General features: G+C 40.3%; 1 protein-coding gene across 2 annotated transcripts in view; it reads right to left on the bottom strand.

Moving 5' to 3' along the window:
- Positions 1-16,267, bottom strand: part of rnf38 (ring finger protein 38) — a 30,968-nt gene extending 14,701 nt beyond the window's left edge. The window contains exons 1-3 of one of the 2 annotated variants that reach the window (XM_030145313.1): positions 16,145-16,267; positions 14,467-15,148; positions 1,772-1,833 (exon numbers count right to left, since the gene is read on the bottom strand). In XM_030145313.1, the coding sequence (XP_030001173.1) occupies positions 1,772-1,833; positions 14,467-15,070 (666 nt within the window). In that variant the 5' untranslated portion in view covers positions 15,071-15,148; positions 16,145-16,267. The remainder of the gene's footprint in view (positions 1-1,771; positions 1,834-14,466; positions 15,149-16,144) is intronic. The other variant, XM_030145322.1, reaches the window with a different exon arrangement.
- Positions 16,268-18,953: the final 2,686 nt, after the last annotated feature.

Below are 18,953 nucleotides of genomic sequence, written 5' to 3'. Positions count from 1 at the left end.
TCTGCTTTCTTTAACACAGATTTTCATTTGTTGAGATGCTAACCACCATTTACTGTGTTGTATATATTTTTTTCTTTCTAATGGATTATATTTCATACTGTTCAGCAATCAGGACAGAAAACATTATGCTAACATTAGCATATAGATGCTAGTAAAGAGTACATGAATACATCATTGAACAACTTGCCAATAAAATGTGCACAGTTGACCATAGTCCGTCTGATCATCTGAACATGGTCTCAGCTCTAACAATGCCCTTCAAAAAGGTCCAATATAAGATCATGATGGAAAAAAAACAATTTCACAGGGAGCTGCTGGTATTAGACAAACCAGAGGTGCTCATGAAGAGGACATGAACAATAGGAAAAAGACAGAAATCCAGGCACTCACTTAGCTGGAAAAATTAGAAATTGAAAAAAAGCCTTTATTTCATGAGGGCCTGTTGATTAATTCATTGGGGCTGGAGTTAAAAACACACCAACGCATGTCGGCATGCACCTTCTTCAGGGTGTTGAGATAAGATCATGATGATTTAAGGGGATGTGATTACAACTGAAATGAACAATCATGTCATAATTATGCTTTCCTTACATTAAAATGAAACCTTTATGTAAAAGGATGCACAAATATGCCAGCTGGGCATCAGTATCTACCAATAATGGCCTTAATGACTAATTTATTGGTAAATTTGACATTCCACTGATGACAGTGACAGATGTTTATCCATTGTGTTATAATGTTAAACATTGTCTGAAATCTGTTCTCATTCAAAAGCTTTGTGATGAAGGCCTGAAAGTAAATATTAATTAGTAGTAGTATTTTTAACTGTGACAGCTTTGTTTCCTTGGACAAAAGGGAGACTGAATAACAACAAATATAGATAAACAAAAACAAAATATTGTTGAGTATTAATCAGATTATTTTTAATATATATATAGAGATCGCTTCACCTTTGACAGAGTCTGCCACGCTGCTCCAGTAGCTTCAAGCTGACTTCCTTTTCTCCTATTTTCTATGTTTCACCCATTGTTAAAGTTAATTACTGTCTCCAACTATGTTTGTAGAGTTAATATCGCCTGAACTAAAAAGGCCCAGAACAACACAAACAAAAGTGCTGGCTGAAACAAAGGCTTTTATGTTTTGGCAGCCACCATAGCCAAGGGTGGGGGTACTCCATTGGTTATAATCTGCAATTTAACCACTAGATGCCACTATATATCACACGCAGAGCCTTTAATTTAGATTAAGAAAATAAATGTTGAATAAAAACACATGGGGTTATGCAAGGACATCTGCCCATAAGGAATGCGCTTAAACAACAAACAAACACAACTTGTCTCTCCTCGTTTTGCGTGGTGGACTGGCGAGTATTCAACATGTGTAATGCCTCCTGTGTAAACATACTGAAGGAGAGGTATCCATCTATAGCTAGTGTTTTTGAAATAAATACTGTTTAGAATAGATCTCTGAGAAACAGCATCTCAAGGCTAAAATTTCACCTTTAAAGACACAGTAAGACTGTGCACTGAGCGGACCAACACTGCACAGTAATGCAATAAATTTTAAACCAGCACTGACCCATAGAGGACATGCCAAACATCACAATAACTCAAAATCATGACCATGACAGTAACAAAATAAAACCATTATAGCCCCAGTTTCTGGCTACATCACAACTCACATTCTCTCCACAAAATTATTCTGTAGATCATGACATTTACACAATACAGTCTGGTGCATCCATGGTGCAAAGGAGAATGGTGTGGCTTACCTTATCACTCTCCTCTCCATAGGCATGGTCTGGGTGGCAGTGGTACGACCCACCAGAAGCTCCTACATAAAAAAGCAGAACACAAAGTCAACACAGGTCCAAAGAGAATTCAACTTTAAAGTTATTTTTACACTTGCCCATACATACAATTGAGCACTGGCACTTTTACAGTCAACTCTTCAGCCTTATTGTGCTCTGCATGAATTCATTCAACAAGCACTTGGTACTAGAGCTGCACAATATATCGTTTTAGCATCATCATCGCAATGTACGTGCGTGCAATAGTCACATCACAGGTCGTGCAATGTAGGAGGCAAATGAACTCAACGTGTTCTCATCTAATATCAACCTGGGTACCTGACACACACTGCACGCAGCGATCCACCAATCACAATCGTTCTTAATGAGTTTGCCGAAGCAGACCACGCCCCAGCACATGGAGTGAGTCGCTGGTAACAACATTGAAAAATGAGCAACAAACCAGAGAAAATCACCAAAAACGAAGACTTGGTGCCAAAAAGAAAAGCAACGTAAGTTATATGGAATTATTTCAGTTACAAGAAGGATGATATTAAAACACGTGTTCTGTGTCGACAGTGCTTTGCTCCTCTTGGCACAATGAAAGGAAACAACTACTGTATTTGACCATTATGTCAGTGCCACACAGCCATTATATCCTCCTGAGTAGTTTTCATATCGCAATATATATCGTAGGGTTGGAAAAAATTGCAATGGCAGCCCTATTTGGTAGTGTATTAAAATGTCACCTGGCATTTCCTGCGCTAATTACACTTCTTTAGCAGCTAGTCAGTGAAACACACAAAAAATAATGCTACACAGGGGAAAAAAGCTTTAAAAAAAACAAACAAAAACAGCATTTTGTTTAGATTAAAGGCTATTTTGTAAAACACTATTGAACATATACTGTTGCGATTGATAGCACAAACATACCCAGATGAGTCCCCTGTTTATCAGTATACAGTACATTTAATCCTTTTGTTGTTTTAGGTTTAATACACAACAGCAAAAAAACAATGACAACATGTTTGTGAGAAGGGGTACTGACCGTATGTATAGCTCTAAACTGACTGAAACACATATGGCCTTGTCTCAGATCACAGGCAGTGGATGTGGATACAGACACACACACACACACACACACACGCACACAAAATAAACACAGTAATCCTGGATTAGAGAAGCTCTCTGATGATACCGCTGCTTGCATCACGACTAAGACTTTTACTCTTTTGTTTTTCCACAACCCTTTCATCTTTTTATTGTCCTTTCTATTTATTCTAGCTTTTGTTTTTCCCTTTGTCACGGGCACGTCTTTAGCTGGGGATGTCCTTGCCACAGATGGTGGCAGTGGTATACACTCCAAGGGTAAGCACTCCCAAGGGCGCTTCAGACAAGGCTACCTTTACCATAGAGGGGAGATGAAGAAAGCTAAAATAGAAGGAAATAGATGCAAAAGGGGGGTTTAAAAGCATTTTTCACCTCACGGCTGTTTGTTTGTGGGATTCTTCCTGCTCACAGCCTACCTCTTTGAAGAAAAGCTATGATTGACAACAAAGAGAGAGGCAAGAGAAAGAAAAAGAAGAGGCAGAGTGAGGTTTTCGCAACTGAATTCCTCAATCCTTAAAAAAGCCTTTCCTCTTATACTCCCAATCCCCAGAACAGGCGAAAGAAATGGACTGAAAAGGTTGAGGTAAGTAAAGCTTATATTAGCGTAGTAAAAACCAGCTAAGAGGCTATTTTTACCAAAATGATGTGGGAAGAAATACTGCTGAAGCATTCATGGGACTCGCCGGCTGCACAGTGCTCTTCTGTACAACACTCATTCACCTATCACAATAGGCAAAAATCCAGCTCCTTCCCTGAATATGGGCTCACTTGCGCATTGTCAGAGTCCGGTAAATTGAGTCAGAGACGAGTCATTCAGCTGAAGTCACTCTATAGAGCACAACACAGAAGCTGCTGAACAGGTTTTGAAATGTTTCGATGACATCATGTCCACTGTTGGACTAACACAGACTGCGAACGCACAGTACACACAACTTCGCTTCTCCACTTAGGGCCGAAAAAGAGCTGAACAGTGAGACCGAAATGATAATTTAAATGCATGTGAACACACTGCTTTGCTTTCTTACTTCTAGGTGATTTATTTAAAGTGCTTACAGATGATTTAATGAACAATATGAAACTTGATGCATGTTAATAGAAGACTTCTTGTTGTTTGCCAGACCAATTGTTATGTACAGGGAGCGTAACAACACAAAATAATGCTGTGAGACAAGGTTCATATTCCTCATTACTGTCTAGTGTACAGATGTCTTGAGCAGCCAGAAGAAGAGTAAGAGCCGCACACTGAAGTGCTCAGTACAGATCACACCCTCACACACACTCTTCTAAGACACAAGTATGCACATGTGACATGTCACACATCACTTTCACACACATACACATTAGGTAGGTACTGTATGTGTTACTGGTGCAAAAACTAAAGAAAGTCATGAAAGAACAAAGATGATGTTTAAGAGACACTTCAAAGCTGAGGTAGAATCAAATATTAATAGCAGTCATCAATCATTTATTCAAACTAATAATCTATTCTAATGAAGGTTAACAAAGAAAATGTCTACATGCGCATGTGTCCATACTTTATGTGCAGTTTAGTTTGGAGTAGGGCTGCATGGTTTGGTCAAAGCATCACACCTGTGGGTATTATTTGGTCTTCTGATTTGAATATTTACTCGTTTCAAAATATGTAATTTTTCAAAAACTCAAACATAATGACTCAAAGGAGTGATATTTTGCTTTTTTAAATGGAATTATGCATTTTAAAACATTTCCTTGTGGTCTACATTAACTGTAAATGCCATGCTTGGGTCTAAATTCTTCATTAATTCAACTCCACAGGTTCATCTTCAATCCTATTTCTAACCAATGACACCAGAAAGAAATCCTTTAAATCCAAATGAGCCACTTCACGCCCCACCCCCTCCAGGTTGTTGACCATGCTTTCTGTCCTGGTCAACCACTTCTGTTTGTTAATAAGACCAACAACTGAACAAAATTTTAGGTAATCGGCTCAATGTTTGGGCATATTTTTAGTTTTTATTACAACTGCTGCTGCTGATAAATAATTATGTCATACTCGGAAAAATGTTCATCGGAAGTCTTGACCTTACATGTTCAAATGTCGTGATGTAACTAGTTATAGATGTAACAAATTAAGCAGGAATTGAAACGGGTTGTAGAAATCCACTCCATTTTTGCCAGAATGAATATAAAGATAGCTTTGCAGCACCTGGAGGGTTCAAATTCAAACTCTTTGAACTATCAGGGTCCAAATACACAAATACAGGTACCAAAGACTAATAAAAGTGGGTTTAGCAAAATATGACCCCTTTAGACTAGTATAGAATCAGCTTTTGTATGTATATTGTGCATGTTTGTATTGTTTAGTGCATGTTTTAGACAATACCTCTCCTCTCTCATCTTATAATCCAATATATCACCAGACAATAGAGGTTGTGTATAGTTTGTTTCTCTATTTGTATAATTACATCATTATAAATTATACACACTGGAGCATTAAGTAGAGGCATTTAGTAACTATATTATTTCAAAGACCGATATTGAGATTAAATCTGGACTGGACTTTTTATACAATAAAAAGTCGTCATGAAATGTAGGACAAAAAAAAAATGCTTTCTTCAAAATTAAGTAGTTTGACTACACAAGACTGCTAAGTTATACATTTCTTCAACTTTATATCTAAAGACATTTACTTTGGCAGTGTCAGACTGGGAAAAGGTAGAAATCATATACATGAGGAGGTGAAATGATGATGTTTCAGTTCATTCGCCAACCTCAATAGCATAGATGATGTTGTTATAAATAAATAAACATTATTATTAGTGTGGACAAATAGAATATGTGCATGACATGAGTAGGAGGATGTACACAGACTGCACACTGGAGGAGAATGATTAAAATACATCTTTTTGTCTGCTGTGAACCAGAACTGTGCAAATGAAGTACATTTAAAAAAAAAGTAAAAAATGCAACAAAATATCAGCCTCTTACATTTTAGCATGTAATCCTGTGTTTAAAGTTACACATGGCATCGACTCTGTCACACATTTAATGGAAAACAATCACAATGCAAAAAAACAAAAAACAAAAAAAAAAACCAGCCATAAACAAATGATATAGAAAGTAGAAACAAAATATATAAGCTATCCATGATTCACTTTGTGCAGTTTGAAACACGCAGCGGACTGTAAAAGTGCAGAGGATGTCTTGGAATGAGCATGACAGGAGAGCAGTGTAACAGTCGTAGGGGGAACGGATGAAAATGGAGTGTGAAGGAGAGAAAGATCCAGCGAAGGGAATGTGGGGGGACAAGAGGAGGGCAACATGGACGCACACATAGAAGGAAGAAGAAGAAGAAGAGGAGGAAGTAAATGTACATGAACAGGTGAGAGCAGGGGGGGAGGGATGGGAGATGGGAAGAGATAGAGAGTGGAAAAAAAAATAGGGAAGAGCACAAGAGGGTGAAGGAACCATCAGAGTGAGAGAGAGAGAGAGAGGGAGGGAAGGAGTAGGGTGGGGGTTGTGGCTTCCCCTCTTGACTGCTATTGATTTTCTGTAAGCCTCAGAGTGCATCAGCTATTTCTATCCATTTCCTCCACCTCTCCCTCCCTTTCTCATCCCTCACTCTCCCCCCTCTCTCCCTTTCTGCACCCAGCTCACACACCCTCCTCACATATTCTCCTCCTCCTCCTCACACTCTCCATCACTTCATCACCATCCCTCCCTGCTGCTGATCTATTTCCCTATCTGCCGGCCTGTCTCTCTCCTCTATATTCTTGTGGCTATATCTCACGGCGTCCACATTTCCTTATCACACCATCTCATCCATGATCTTCATCGCCCTCTCTCTACCTCTTCCTCTCCTGTGCCAATGCTGGACCAGATAACACAATAGATAAATGTCTGGCTGACTAACGAGTCGCCGGTTCAGCACCATTGATAGGAAACTAGTTAACTGCTACAGAACTTTTTTTTTTTTATCCGCAGCTGGAGGAGATGTTAATGATCATTTCAACTGAGCATATGCGTAACATGAATGCACCTCTCGCATCACCCCGCCCCCTGAATACATGTCACAGCACACTTCACACCCTTGCAAGGAGTAACAAGCTGGTGTACGGGCTTAAAATAGGCGAGCGATGTAACGCCTGCCCGGGCATTACTTGCTTTGCACAGTCCTAAGAGTAAAGTATGTGTGCAGAAATTTGAACAGTCCTACCACTCTCCCACTTCATTGTCCTCCCCCATCTATTTATTGTTCTCTCGTCCCTCATTATCTTCCTCATTATCTGATTTTTTTTTTTTTTTTCCTGCATTATTGCTGCAGTCCTTGAGGTTGGCTCTCAAACCAGTTTTTTGCGGTCCAAGGCCTGCATTCTGCATCCATCCCACAAGTGTACTCAGCAAACTTCAACATGAAGTTATATCCCAACATAAGGTCCATTAAATTTTAATTTTACGGTTTCAGTCCTACACTTGACACACTTGACATTTACCTGCAGCTGCCACCTTATACTGTACTTTGCAACTTCAGAAGCTTAGTAAACATTTCAAACTTTTTAAGACTTATTTGTTTCGTAGATATTTTCAGAGAATACTCCTAAAAAGCCACCTCTTGGATTTATTTCTCTACAAAGTGTAAGACCTCATGTGCAGGATTTTAAGTTCTTATTCTTGAGGCTCATAGTGGCAGGATGAGAACTATCCTAGCCAGCTGCTAAAATGAAACCATTTCATCTGATTAGCTTGTTGATATATTTTTGGTCACAAAGCTGAGAGGCAGCACAACAAATCGCAGTTTCTACACAGGCTGATTTCCACTTTAGACATAGAGAATGATGATGCATCAAAAACAGTCCTTGAAAAAGCCTGTTTTCATTAAGACAAGAAACTGTTAAAGTACATCACTGCACAGCATTACAGACCCCGAGTTCTGGATACACAAGCTGCTCAAGGACAATATCTATCTATCTGCATCTCAAGTCCCACTCAGTTCAACAACCATCAGTAGAGGAACCTAAAGACTTTAAGTTAATTAGCTGATCTCTACTGCTTGATAAAGTCCTTCTAAAAAGCAGATGGCAATGTGTAAACTTCATTGGTAGCAATGCTTTTAATAGACTCACACGTATCTAAGCTCCCAGTCCTCCTCTGGACCCCGGCACAATGCATGCCAAACAACATGTGTCTTCGTATAGCCTATGTCTTCATCAATAGCAATGTGTACATAGTTCAGTAGAATGTCAGATAGTCTCATTTAAGTGCATTAAATGAAAATTGCCATGAAAGCACATCACAAACACACAAAATTCAGATGCATGAACAAACTCACAGTGTGCTGCGTCCCTGGTTCATAAACTGATCTAAGTCTTATATCCCATGATAATTAGAGGTTGATTGATATGGGTTTTTCTTAGGCCAATGCCGATTTTCTAAAATTTGGACAGCCGATGGCCAATATCTACAGCCATTTTTTTTTTAAAGCACATTGACCATAAAATATAATTGGAACACTCAGATAATTAAGATTTTTTTGCAGCAATATAAATGAAATTATTAATACATGTATACATAGTTCTCTTTTAACATTTATTGGACTTCAGGTGCTGCCCACACAGGTGACTGATCAAGCATCTTGTAACATTTTTACTACTGATCACATATCGACTTTTAAAAAAAAAAAAAAAAAAAAAAAAAAAAAGCAATATATCAGCCGGCCAATATATCAGTCTACTTCTATTGATAATGTGTATAACATGCAAACAGCCAGCTGTTTTACAGGTGTCTTGTTCATGACACTATCACTATATCAGTCAAAAGTAATATCTGTCAGTTAAACAGGAATACCAAACAATTGAGAAGTCCCAAACACCTGCAGCATATAAAATAATCACTTTAGAATATCAGTAGCCAACATGTGTAACTAACATGTAAGGAAAAAACACATTACTGATTGGTCTTATGCAAACCTGTCATGAGTCTACATGTGTGCCTTGATTAAAAAAGAGATTAAAATCAAAGTAAGATCATTAAAATCCAAATCATGCTAAATTCTATTTTCTCTTTGTTGATCAAAAGTCCATCATTAAAAATATCTCCATTCGTGGATATTGTAACTTTTTTCATCTCACCTTCTGCCCTCCCAAAAACTTGGAAATGATAATGAGATTAAAGAACAGAATGCAAAGAGAAGAGAGATCATGAAAAAAAAAAAAAAACGCTGAACAAACGTTCCATCAACTCTTGGAATACTTATAGTACTTATTTAATCAATAACAAAATATGGGGTGTGTGCGTGTGTATACTTTTTAATAATTAGCTACTACAAAAACTGGGCTTAGACTGTAACTATGGATATGTTGCTACATATAATACACACAACATAATGATGCTAATAATAAAATGTAAGGTGTAATGTAAATAAGGAAGACTTTCAAATTTGGATATTCTGACTTTTGAACCTGCGACAATGAGTAAAAAAAGACAAAACAAAAAAAAAGGAATAATAAATTGGAATACAAAGAAAAAATGTACGACCATTTCATAATCTGAGAGGAGCCCGTCTCTTCAGATCTCCCCTTCTTTCACACATCGCTTAATAAATCACATTCCTTTTTTTAGAATAATGGCTCAACACTTGCTTATTATTATCTAATTATATGTGTGATCACTTCATGCTAACAAACAACTTTTGGCATAGCATATCCCAACAATCAGCTGTCCAGCTGTTTGCCATATAAACACTCTATTTTGCCAAGATAATTTTAAAAAACACCCCTGAATGCCTTGAATCTCAAAAGAAGTTATATATTAAGACATGTAAGGAGTGATTCTGCTGAGACAAGAAGTACATTACTCTTCTAAAATTCTTTCTTAATGCATATGCAGCGATGACTCATTTGGCGTAACAGTAACAATAGGGGCAAAACAGGCAACAGGAAAGGACATAGAACAAGGTTTGTGTTGAAAGGACAAAAAGAAGCTGCAGATGCTAACAAACGGTTACATCACAGACTTTCTACAAATCAGCCAGAGCTTAAAATACCAGAGTGAGAGCCTAACAGGGCTGGTTCCCCCGACTGTGAGAACCAATACATTTCTGACGTCCAAGGCCACCCAAACCACCCCACAGCTCAGATCCAGCTCTTTCCCTGCTACAACTGCTGTACACTTTATTTTTTGGGGGGTGTAACCTATTACTCTGAAGTGGAGGTGAGGAAAATGTGTTCATTCAACGATGCATTGGAATGCAGACATCTTAATTTAATTGTGAGGCCTGTGAATTTTCAGCTCTACTTTTACTGCAGATCAGAATTTGTTTCACTTCTATAAAGGTTAAATATCGATGTGGGTCACACAGATACTAGAATTGCAAAGATGTAGGTGTTTATAGTATAGTCTGACGTAATGTCAATCATTATAGTATTTTTAAATGAAAAGGAGTTCACATTTGCCTGACTGTTTGCATTAATTTATCTATCGATCGTAAATGGATTTGTGAGGCCAGTGAAGATTTGCACATCTATCTTTAAGTAGAAAATCACTTCCCAATACACAGAGATGCCATTCTTTGTTAAAATTGAGCACATTTAACCACACATAAACTTTTTCATACGATCTTGTATGAGTTTTTTTTTTTTCAGTATTTATTGTGTGACATTTTCAATCAAGCTGAAAATCAAAAACTCACTAAAATTACAGAGATGACTAAGCCAAACTAAATGTTACAAATACTAGTCACTGACACAACCCGAGTGGCATCCGGTTAACATTCCAAGATAACAGGGAGAGGAGGAAGACATGTAACAGCAAAAACCAACCCCTCCCTCCTCCCTTCTACATTGATTCACACGTTTTCACTCCTACCTTTACATACACTAACACAAGTACTGCCTCTGGTCTCAGCTTCAATCTTCTCCACCGCCCTCAATCAACTGCCAGCGAATCATTTCCATCTCCCTATGCAGTCACAGAATACCCATGCCTTGGGCTGCACATAGAACTGCTCTCTATGAAGGAAGCCACCTCTGTGCTTTGCTTAATACTCATGACACATCATGTCCCTTTCAGTCCTGTTCCATGAAACTAGTTCACATCCTCTTTTTGCCATGTTCCAGCCCATCCTCTCTTACCCCTCCTTATGGTACACTGCATTTCCTCCCTACCTCAACTCCTACAAGTCCACTGGCCCTATTAAAAAAAAAAAAAAAAAATCCCCTCTCCTTTATTTGGGACAGTTGCTGACTCCCCTGTCCCCCATGTTGACCTTGCTCAAGGCTTTTATAATGACCTTTGCCATTCTTGCTGAGGTGCATTTTTTTAAAACCCAGTCAGAGTCCATCCATTTAACTAAAGGCTAATTTAAGGCTACTCGCTTTACCCCCAGGATCTTTTCCTGCTGACCAGATCGGCTGCTTTGTTGTTTATTTGGAGTGACAGAGAAACGGGGGAACTCCTGCTACTTGGTCAGTCCCCGCAAAAGACTATAAACCGAGGGAGGGGGGGGGGGGGGTTGCCTGGGTGACAAGACAAAGGAAATTAAAAACCAGAGAGTTGGTGTCCACTTTTGTTTCAGACAGAAGGATGGAGAGGATAGGAGTGGAGGGGTAGTGGCAGGAGTATCTGCCCCTCTGCCGCTCTGGGCGATCCATTAAAACGATCCCTCCATTAGACAAATGGGAGGGAGGAGGCAAGAGAAAATGGGCTAGAGGGGTACAGAAAGGGCTGACTGATTCAAAGGGAAGGGAGGAATGAATGTTTGTGAGAGATGACAGAGGTGAGTCTCAATAAGGATTGGATAGAACCTACTACAGGGGATGTTTTTACTTACTTAGACCAATTTGGCAGTAACTGTAAGCAATGGGTGGGCATTTTGCCCAAGTACTTGTAGCGTATCTACACTTCTCTTTTGCTTCTTTAGTCTCAACTCAGTATCGTTTTGCACATGAGCCCCTGTTAACTTCCAATAGTAGAAAATCTTTTTAAAAAAAATGTGTACAAAACCAATACGAAATGTTTCTGACAGAGCAAGACATAGTGGAAAAACAGACAAAAGACTTAAAGTGGACTATGAGGAGCACTAAAAGGAGCGGAGATTAGAGACGTAGGTGAAAGAGTAAAGGATAGCATAAGTTTTCATACCAAACATAGGTGACTAGCACAGAAAGAATAGACTAAGCACATCTCCTTCTCTTTCACTTCTAACAAGTAGGACCCATTCTGGAAAAAGGGAGAGGGTCTAATAAAAGGTGGGCAGGCGTGGGACAGTTCCAGCTAGCCAGCTGCCTCTCTGTTGTAAGAGAATATTCAAATATAAATTAGTCACGAAGCTTCCTCTGTCTAAGTTAATACAAATTAAGCAACCACGTCTTTTATTTTTATATAAAGCAACTGCTGCTAATTTTTAATGATAAAAAGGAAGCCCACACTTTTTTCATGTTCAAATTTTTTGCTAGAGTCAAGTTTTTCTTATCTTCTACCACTTTCACAGACTATAGATGTACATATACAGACATACTCTTCCCGATTCATTTTTTCCCTTTGTACGCCGTGCAATTAGGGTTTGATTAAAATTAATCTACATAATGAGCAGGCATCTAAAGAATATCTAGCCAGTGCCTGTCATTGTGGGTTGAACTCCATTTACACAGGCATACAATACAGTCATTCTATCCATTGATTTGTGCTATCCTAAGACTCATAGCTGCTATGATGGAGCATGGGTCACAGGTCACAGAAGGCCAATAATCTCTGATGGTATGTTCTTCTCTGCTGATACAGTGGGATCTGGCAATCTTATGTGCCTTGTATATCCCTTATCAGTCCCTCCACAAAAAGTCATTAATACCTTTTCATGTCAAAGTTGAATGAGGGACGGAGTCACATTTCCCTCAAGTGTAACATACCTCAACATACACATATACACCATGTTAGTCTTTAGTCTTGTGGACATCCAGAAGGTGGGCCTGTGTTGGTTTGACTGTGCTCAGTACTCAGCTGTTGTCTTTTTCACCCCCCACTCCCAGACAGGTAATTCCAGTCTGTACACTACACATTTCACATGTGCACACACCTGCAGATACCTTCAATAACGCTGCGTTCATTTGTGTTTCACTTTACATAACCCTAGGACTGTTGCATCTTTTCTGCACTTTTCTGTTCTTTAATGTTTTATTCTGCTATTGTCCTATGTAATTTTATAACTTTGTAAAGCACTCTAAAATTGCCTTGTGTATGAATGGTGCGATACAAATAAATTTGACTTGTCTTTCCTCGCATGTTAAAAAAATGTGACTAATTATGAACTGAACTGACTCTGAGGGGGATGACTATGCTGTCTTTTGAGAGCATGATTGGTGATTTCAACAGAGCAGTATGAAAAGTGAGTCTGTCTGCTTAGCACAGAGCAAGCCATTAACAGGACGTATTTGGATATGTAACTTTAAGACATTTGTCTCTTTCAGTTTTTTTCATTCTGCACTTACATTTAGCACGATGAAAATCAACACTTTAAAAACATTCTGATCATTTTCTACCCGTGGCTGGAGATGCATATTATATTAAATATTATATTATATTAAATATTAAATATTAAATTAAAGTAACTCACAGGGGATAATTACAGACCAATGCATGTTGCTGACCTAAGAAGTCTGTTGGTGTGCTCGCACCTTTAGTGAAAGAAGCTTTCCCATAGTCTAGCTGAATGTGTAACTCTATCTGTGCTGTTTCTATGTTGTGTGGTTCACTGCACTGCATTCGCTGTGTGAGAGTGCCCTCACATGTATTCTACACCCAGCACCAATCCACACACATACACATTCCTGCTAAGTTTCCCTTTGCAGTGGAGCACAAATATCAAAGTAGTAGTTTTCCTCTTGGAAACAAAATATGCCCATCCAGCATTTCACACACTGTATTGTGACTTAATCCCCAGGCCACACCTCACTTTAATTTTTTGCTATTTAGTCATAATCCCTACACTCCAAGAGCCTTTAGAATAATGTGATTTGACCATGTGTAGACAAACAGTACCTGAAACTTTACCAGTACTGTTAAATTTAACAAGAAGGGCCTTTTGGAAAATAGGAGGAGTGCCTGTTTTCTTTCGCTTGTTTTGTTTACAACTGATGGTCTGCCTAATAAAGAACAATCCAGGGCCAATTACAGACTGTTATCATACATACATTGCTAGTTTTACCAAAATGAGAACACTTTACTAAAGGTATACATGCCACTGTTTGGTACTTGACTGTGCTGCCCTGGTCCACGCAATAGCCTGTTCATTTGCCTACTTACTGTATGCGTTAACTATTCCACATCCACACAGGCAGCAGCTCTGAAGAGAACACGCCATGTAATTAAAATACACCCAGTGCGTTCCCACATAACACAGTTTCTCCAGTGTCCCCAGTTTCTCCTCCTACTCTCAGATCTAAAAACTTCATAGAGAGGTATTCAAACACATCGACTTGTGTCACTTCTACTTTGTGCTTTTAATGTAAAATTGACAGGGTTGTGAAAGTAGATTTCCTCATTTATTCAGGTAACACTACACACAGTCTGTGACATTGACAGCTGGGAACGTTTACCTGGTGCCGGGATGCGGTGCGTTCCGGTAACCGAAGACAGCCTCTGAATGCCGGTAGAGGCGTTACTTCCTGGGGTTCGCTGTTGGTTCTCTGCGTGGCTGCCGTGGGCTCCCAGTGGTGCGCAGCCGGCACCGTGCAGCTGCTGTGGATGGAGTTGCTGCTGTTGCTGATGATGATGATGGTGGTGATGGTGATGGTTAGATCCCATGACTGCGTTACCGGTAATTCCATTGGCATTCCCACCATTGTACTGCTGGTAATATCCAGACCGAGAGCGCGATCGAGTCCTTGGGGGCTCCATAGCCATTTGGTGGGGGTGGAGGGGGTGGAAGAGAAAGGAGGAGGACGCGGCTGGGGACTGCGGCGGAGAGCCGTTGGTGGATCCGGGCTGTACAAAGCCCCTAGCGCCGCTCTGGCTGTAACTATAGCCCACAAGTCCTCTGCCCCCCTCCGCACCCCTGTACTCCGTTCGCTCCGCCGACTCCGCCGCCCCCGCCTCGTCGAATAAATCAGCCCCTTTAGGGACAGGCTCCGGGGTGGAGGGCAGTCGGGGGCACACTCTAGGCTCCTGAGTCGTTGGCTGTCCAGCGGCTGCGATTGGCATTTCCTTTAGGGGGATTTCCTCTGTTTCTTTTTTCTGCGTTTTCCTCTCGTTTCCTCTCACAGAACAGGCTTTCAGACACTGATCAGAAATTTAAAAAAAAAAAAAAAAAGTTGAAGAGTAAAACTGAGCCCAGGCCACTTTGTGTTAAGACTATAGTTTGTGAATCAAAACATTCACCGGACTAAACCGTTTACACAAACACATAACGTTAACCGCCTCTGTTTATTTTGACAACCATGTGTGTGCGGTAACTTCAGGCAGGCTACTTCCCCAAGTAACGTTCACCAATAGCATGATTTCACAAACTGGTTTAACGACTGCCGAATGAAACACATCTGTATCTAAGCGTTTTAAGCGAGATTCAGCTAGTGGTAACACGGGAAAATAATATAAAACTAAGAAAATATGTTAAAAAACACCTTATTGTGTTAAGTTTTTAACAACCGATCGGCAAGTGCAGCCATTCTCGGTAGCTCACAGGAGGCTAATAACGTTAGGGGGACATGCTAACATTAGTGAGGATAGCATAGTGTGGTAAACACGTTATTACGCCTTTTCTAACCGTAAAATAACCCTAACGCCATTCACAACCGTCTTTTGAGATATTTAGTAACCACTGAACTGAGTTTGAGACAACTTTTTCTACTTTAACAACCATTTAAACTTGTTTAGCCAGTCTGCGTAATGTCGTTCGCTAGCTTGGCAAGCCATACCAACCCCTCCTCCTCCACCGACTAACATAGAGAAATCCCATCGCTAGCCACCCACGCCTCGATTCCCTTTAAATTGCTTGGTAAGTGATATGGAAACAAAAAAGGTTTAAGTAAAAAGAAAAAAAAACTTATTCGTAGTGTTTCATTGACCGTGTTGGGGACATGGGTTGTGTTTTCCTGCTGGGAAATGGGTAAAAGAGCGAAGCGCGCAGATGAAAGATAAAAAGTGGTCAACCTAAAATTACAAAGAAAGAACCACGAGAAAAATTAACGGGATCTTAAAGAATGACCCCGCCTCTGAGTCTACGACTAAAAACCGGTCTATTTTCCTTCCGCTGAATAGTTTGTTAGAGCAACTTACCTACAGCGTGTTCTCCTCGACTGTACTCTGACTTGGATCTGTCGATAATATTGTGTGTCTGTGTGAATGTGTGTGTATGTATGTGTGTGTGTATGTGTGTGTGTGTATGAGCCCAGTGTTCGCTTGGTGTCAGCGTGAAATGTGACAGACCGTCAACGCTCAAGTCGGATTTCACTAGACCCGACCAATAGAAACCAGAAAACAAAAGCCGTTTGTAGTCGTTCTCATCCTACGGCTTCCCCACCGAACAGCAAACAACCCAAAAGCACTGAGAAATACTTCAACATGGCCGAATACTTTATTTTAATTTACTTGACGGAACTAAAAGCATTAGTTGACCTGTAGTGTGGACTATCTGTGATCGATAATTGATTACGTGTCCCTGTTAAATCAGAAGCTGTGGATGGCAGAGAGGCAGGCTAAAAGGGGCTTTAAATTATTTATTTACAAATACCGAGCCTACCCATTGCAGCTGTTTCCTCTGGAGCCGAAAGTTCTAGCTTTAAATATAATTATTCGCTGTGTTTGCAAAGTCATATACCGTTTTACTGTCGCTAGAAATAAGACTAAGGGCCAAAAAAAGAAAATCAAGAGTGACAAACATAGATGTGTTTATTTTCACACACTTATTTCGTCCATGGTTTTTAGACTTCCAGAGTATGTGTACTGTTCATGTGTTGTATGACCTGAGAAGTCTGTCTATGTATATATATATATATATATATATATATATATATATATATATATATATATATAGAGAGAGAGAGAGAGAGAGAGAGAGAGAGAGAGAGAGAGACAGAAATTTAAGAAGTTAAAACATTTAGTGTCCATCAGAGGTCAGGATACAGAGTTGTGTAAATGATGTGTAGTGTAAATGTATTGTGTGTGTGTGTGTGTGTAGGTGTGTGTGTGATGGATAGCATGAGAGGGACATGTGTATACTGTCTCCGTCTTGTCTGTCCCCTCTCTCACTCATTTACACACATGCACAAACCCAACCCAGTCCATCTCACCTTCCATACCCTATTCCCTCGTCTTGTTCTCTCATTTCACACACACCCATCCCCAACCCATCAACACCACTCCTAATACACACATGCACACACATCCTCTCCTCATTACACTCCCTTTCCCTACTTTGATGATATGCAAATATCCCTCCCTCCTTCTCCCACAAGCAGCAAGCCTCCACACACACACACACACACACACACACATCATACACACTCACACACAGGCTAATGCACTGTGGCAACGTCCACAGACAGGCGGGGAGGATCAATTTTTCACCCAGTGTGCTACCGATATTCATAAGATAAGGCCACAGAAGAGAGAGGGCAGAAGGGAGGGATGGAAAGGGAAAAAGGTGGGGGTAAGGAAGGAAGGGTAGCAGCAGAGATGGGGATAAGGAAAATGGCGAGTGGGTGTAATAAAGAGGATGGAGTTGGAAGAAAGGGTGTCCAGGAAATAAGGGTGAGAGGGTTGGTTTGGGAAGCACAGAGAGAGAGAGAGAGAGAGAGAGAGAGAGAGAGAGAGAGGGGAGGGGGGAGAAGTAGAAGGGATGGAGAACAGTGTGGCAGCTATCAGGAGGGTGAGCACGGGTGAGAAAGCAAGAGAAGAGGGGTGGGGAAATCTCGTGGGTGTGTGGGAGGGTAGAGGCAGGATGAGTAGGTGGGTTAGGGGTAGGAGGAAAGGGGGATGGGGTGTAGAGAGAGGGCTCTGGGGGATGGGGTTGGGAATGGATGGGGTGGTAAGGGAAAACGAGGGATGATGTGTGTGTATGTGTGTGTGGAGGGGGGGTTATTTTGCTGACGTGCTCTCTTATTGGCTTGTTCAAACGCTGGGGGAGGGGCAGCCACAAACCATACTCTCACCAGCTGTAGGGAAGAGCAGAGAAACAAAGAGAGAGAGGGAGAGAAGAGGGAGTGGGGGGGTAGATATGCGTTTTAATGTTGATATTCTGGTCTAATTAGATTCCTGTCTAAGTGGGGGAATGAATGGGGCTGATCAGATAGAAATGGGTGTAGTGGAAGAAGGAGAAGGCTTTGTTTGAATTCTGTTTTAGTGCACACAAGGGGTTCTGATCTATAATTCAATTTCACTTGAGAGACAGAGAGGAGCAAATTACCAACACTCTCTCTTTTGGATACAGTTAAACTCACAATTACTTCTACGGTGTAGAAAAAAAACAGAGATATCAAGCATAGTCTAAGGCACAGTTGAATTTCAGATGACACGTCATTAATAGTTATGCAATATCTTTCTGAAGGTTCTATGGAACAGTGAAACATTTCAGATGACCCAAGTTGTTGCAGTTATGTAAAAATCAAGTTGCTGTTTACGGTGCTATGTCAACCTGCTCCCATATGTAATGTAAAATTACTGAACTGTCTTTAAACATTTGCGAGCTGCTACGTCCATGAAATTACAAGAATATTTAATAGACAACATTAACAGCATAGAAAAAGAAATACCATTCCAGCACACACAAGAAGGCAGATTGAGAGCCATGTGTTTGTAGAGCCCAGCTGAACCCCGCCTGCTAAACCAGTCCGCTGGCTGTGACAGACTGACAGGCAGGGAAATAGAGAGGATGGTGTGTGTGTGTGTGTGTGTGTGTGTGTATGTACTGGTTAGAGGAGAACAAGAGGAAAAGAGAGGAGAAATTGAGACAAAGCAGGAGATTGACCAATGCAGACAGACACAAAACAACCAAACCTAGAGGAAAACGGACAAATAGAGTTACACAGTGACAGAGCGAGAGAAAAAGAGAGAGAGAGATTGGGAAGGATAGTGTAGTTGTACACTG

The sequence above is a fragment of the Sphaeramia orbicularis genome, chromosome 1 (genome assembly GCF_902148855.1).
Source record: "Sphaeramia orbicularis chromosome 1, fSphaOr1.1, whole genome shotgun sequence".
Classification (NCBI taxonomy): Eukaryota; Metazoa; Chordata; class Actinopteri; order Kurtiformes; family Apogonidae; genus Sphaeramia; species Sphaeramia orbicularis.
Note: the sequence above shows the minus strand (reverse complement) of the source record. Positions and strands in the feature narration are given on the sequence as shown.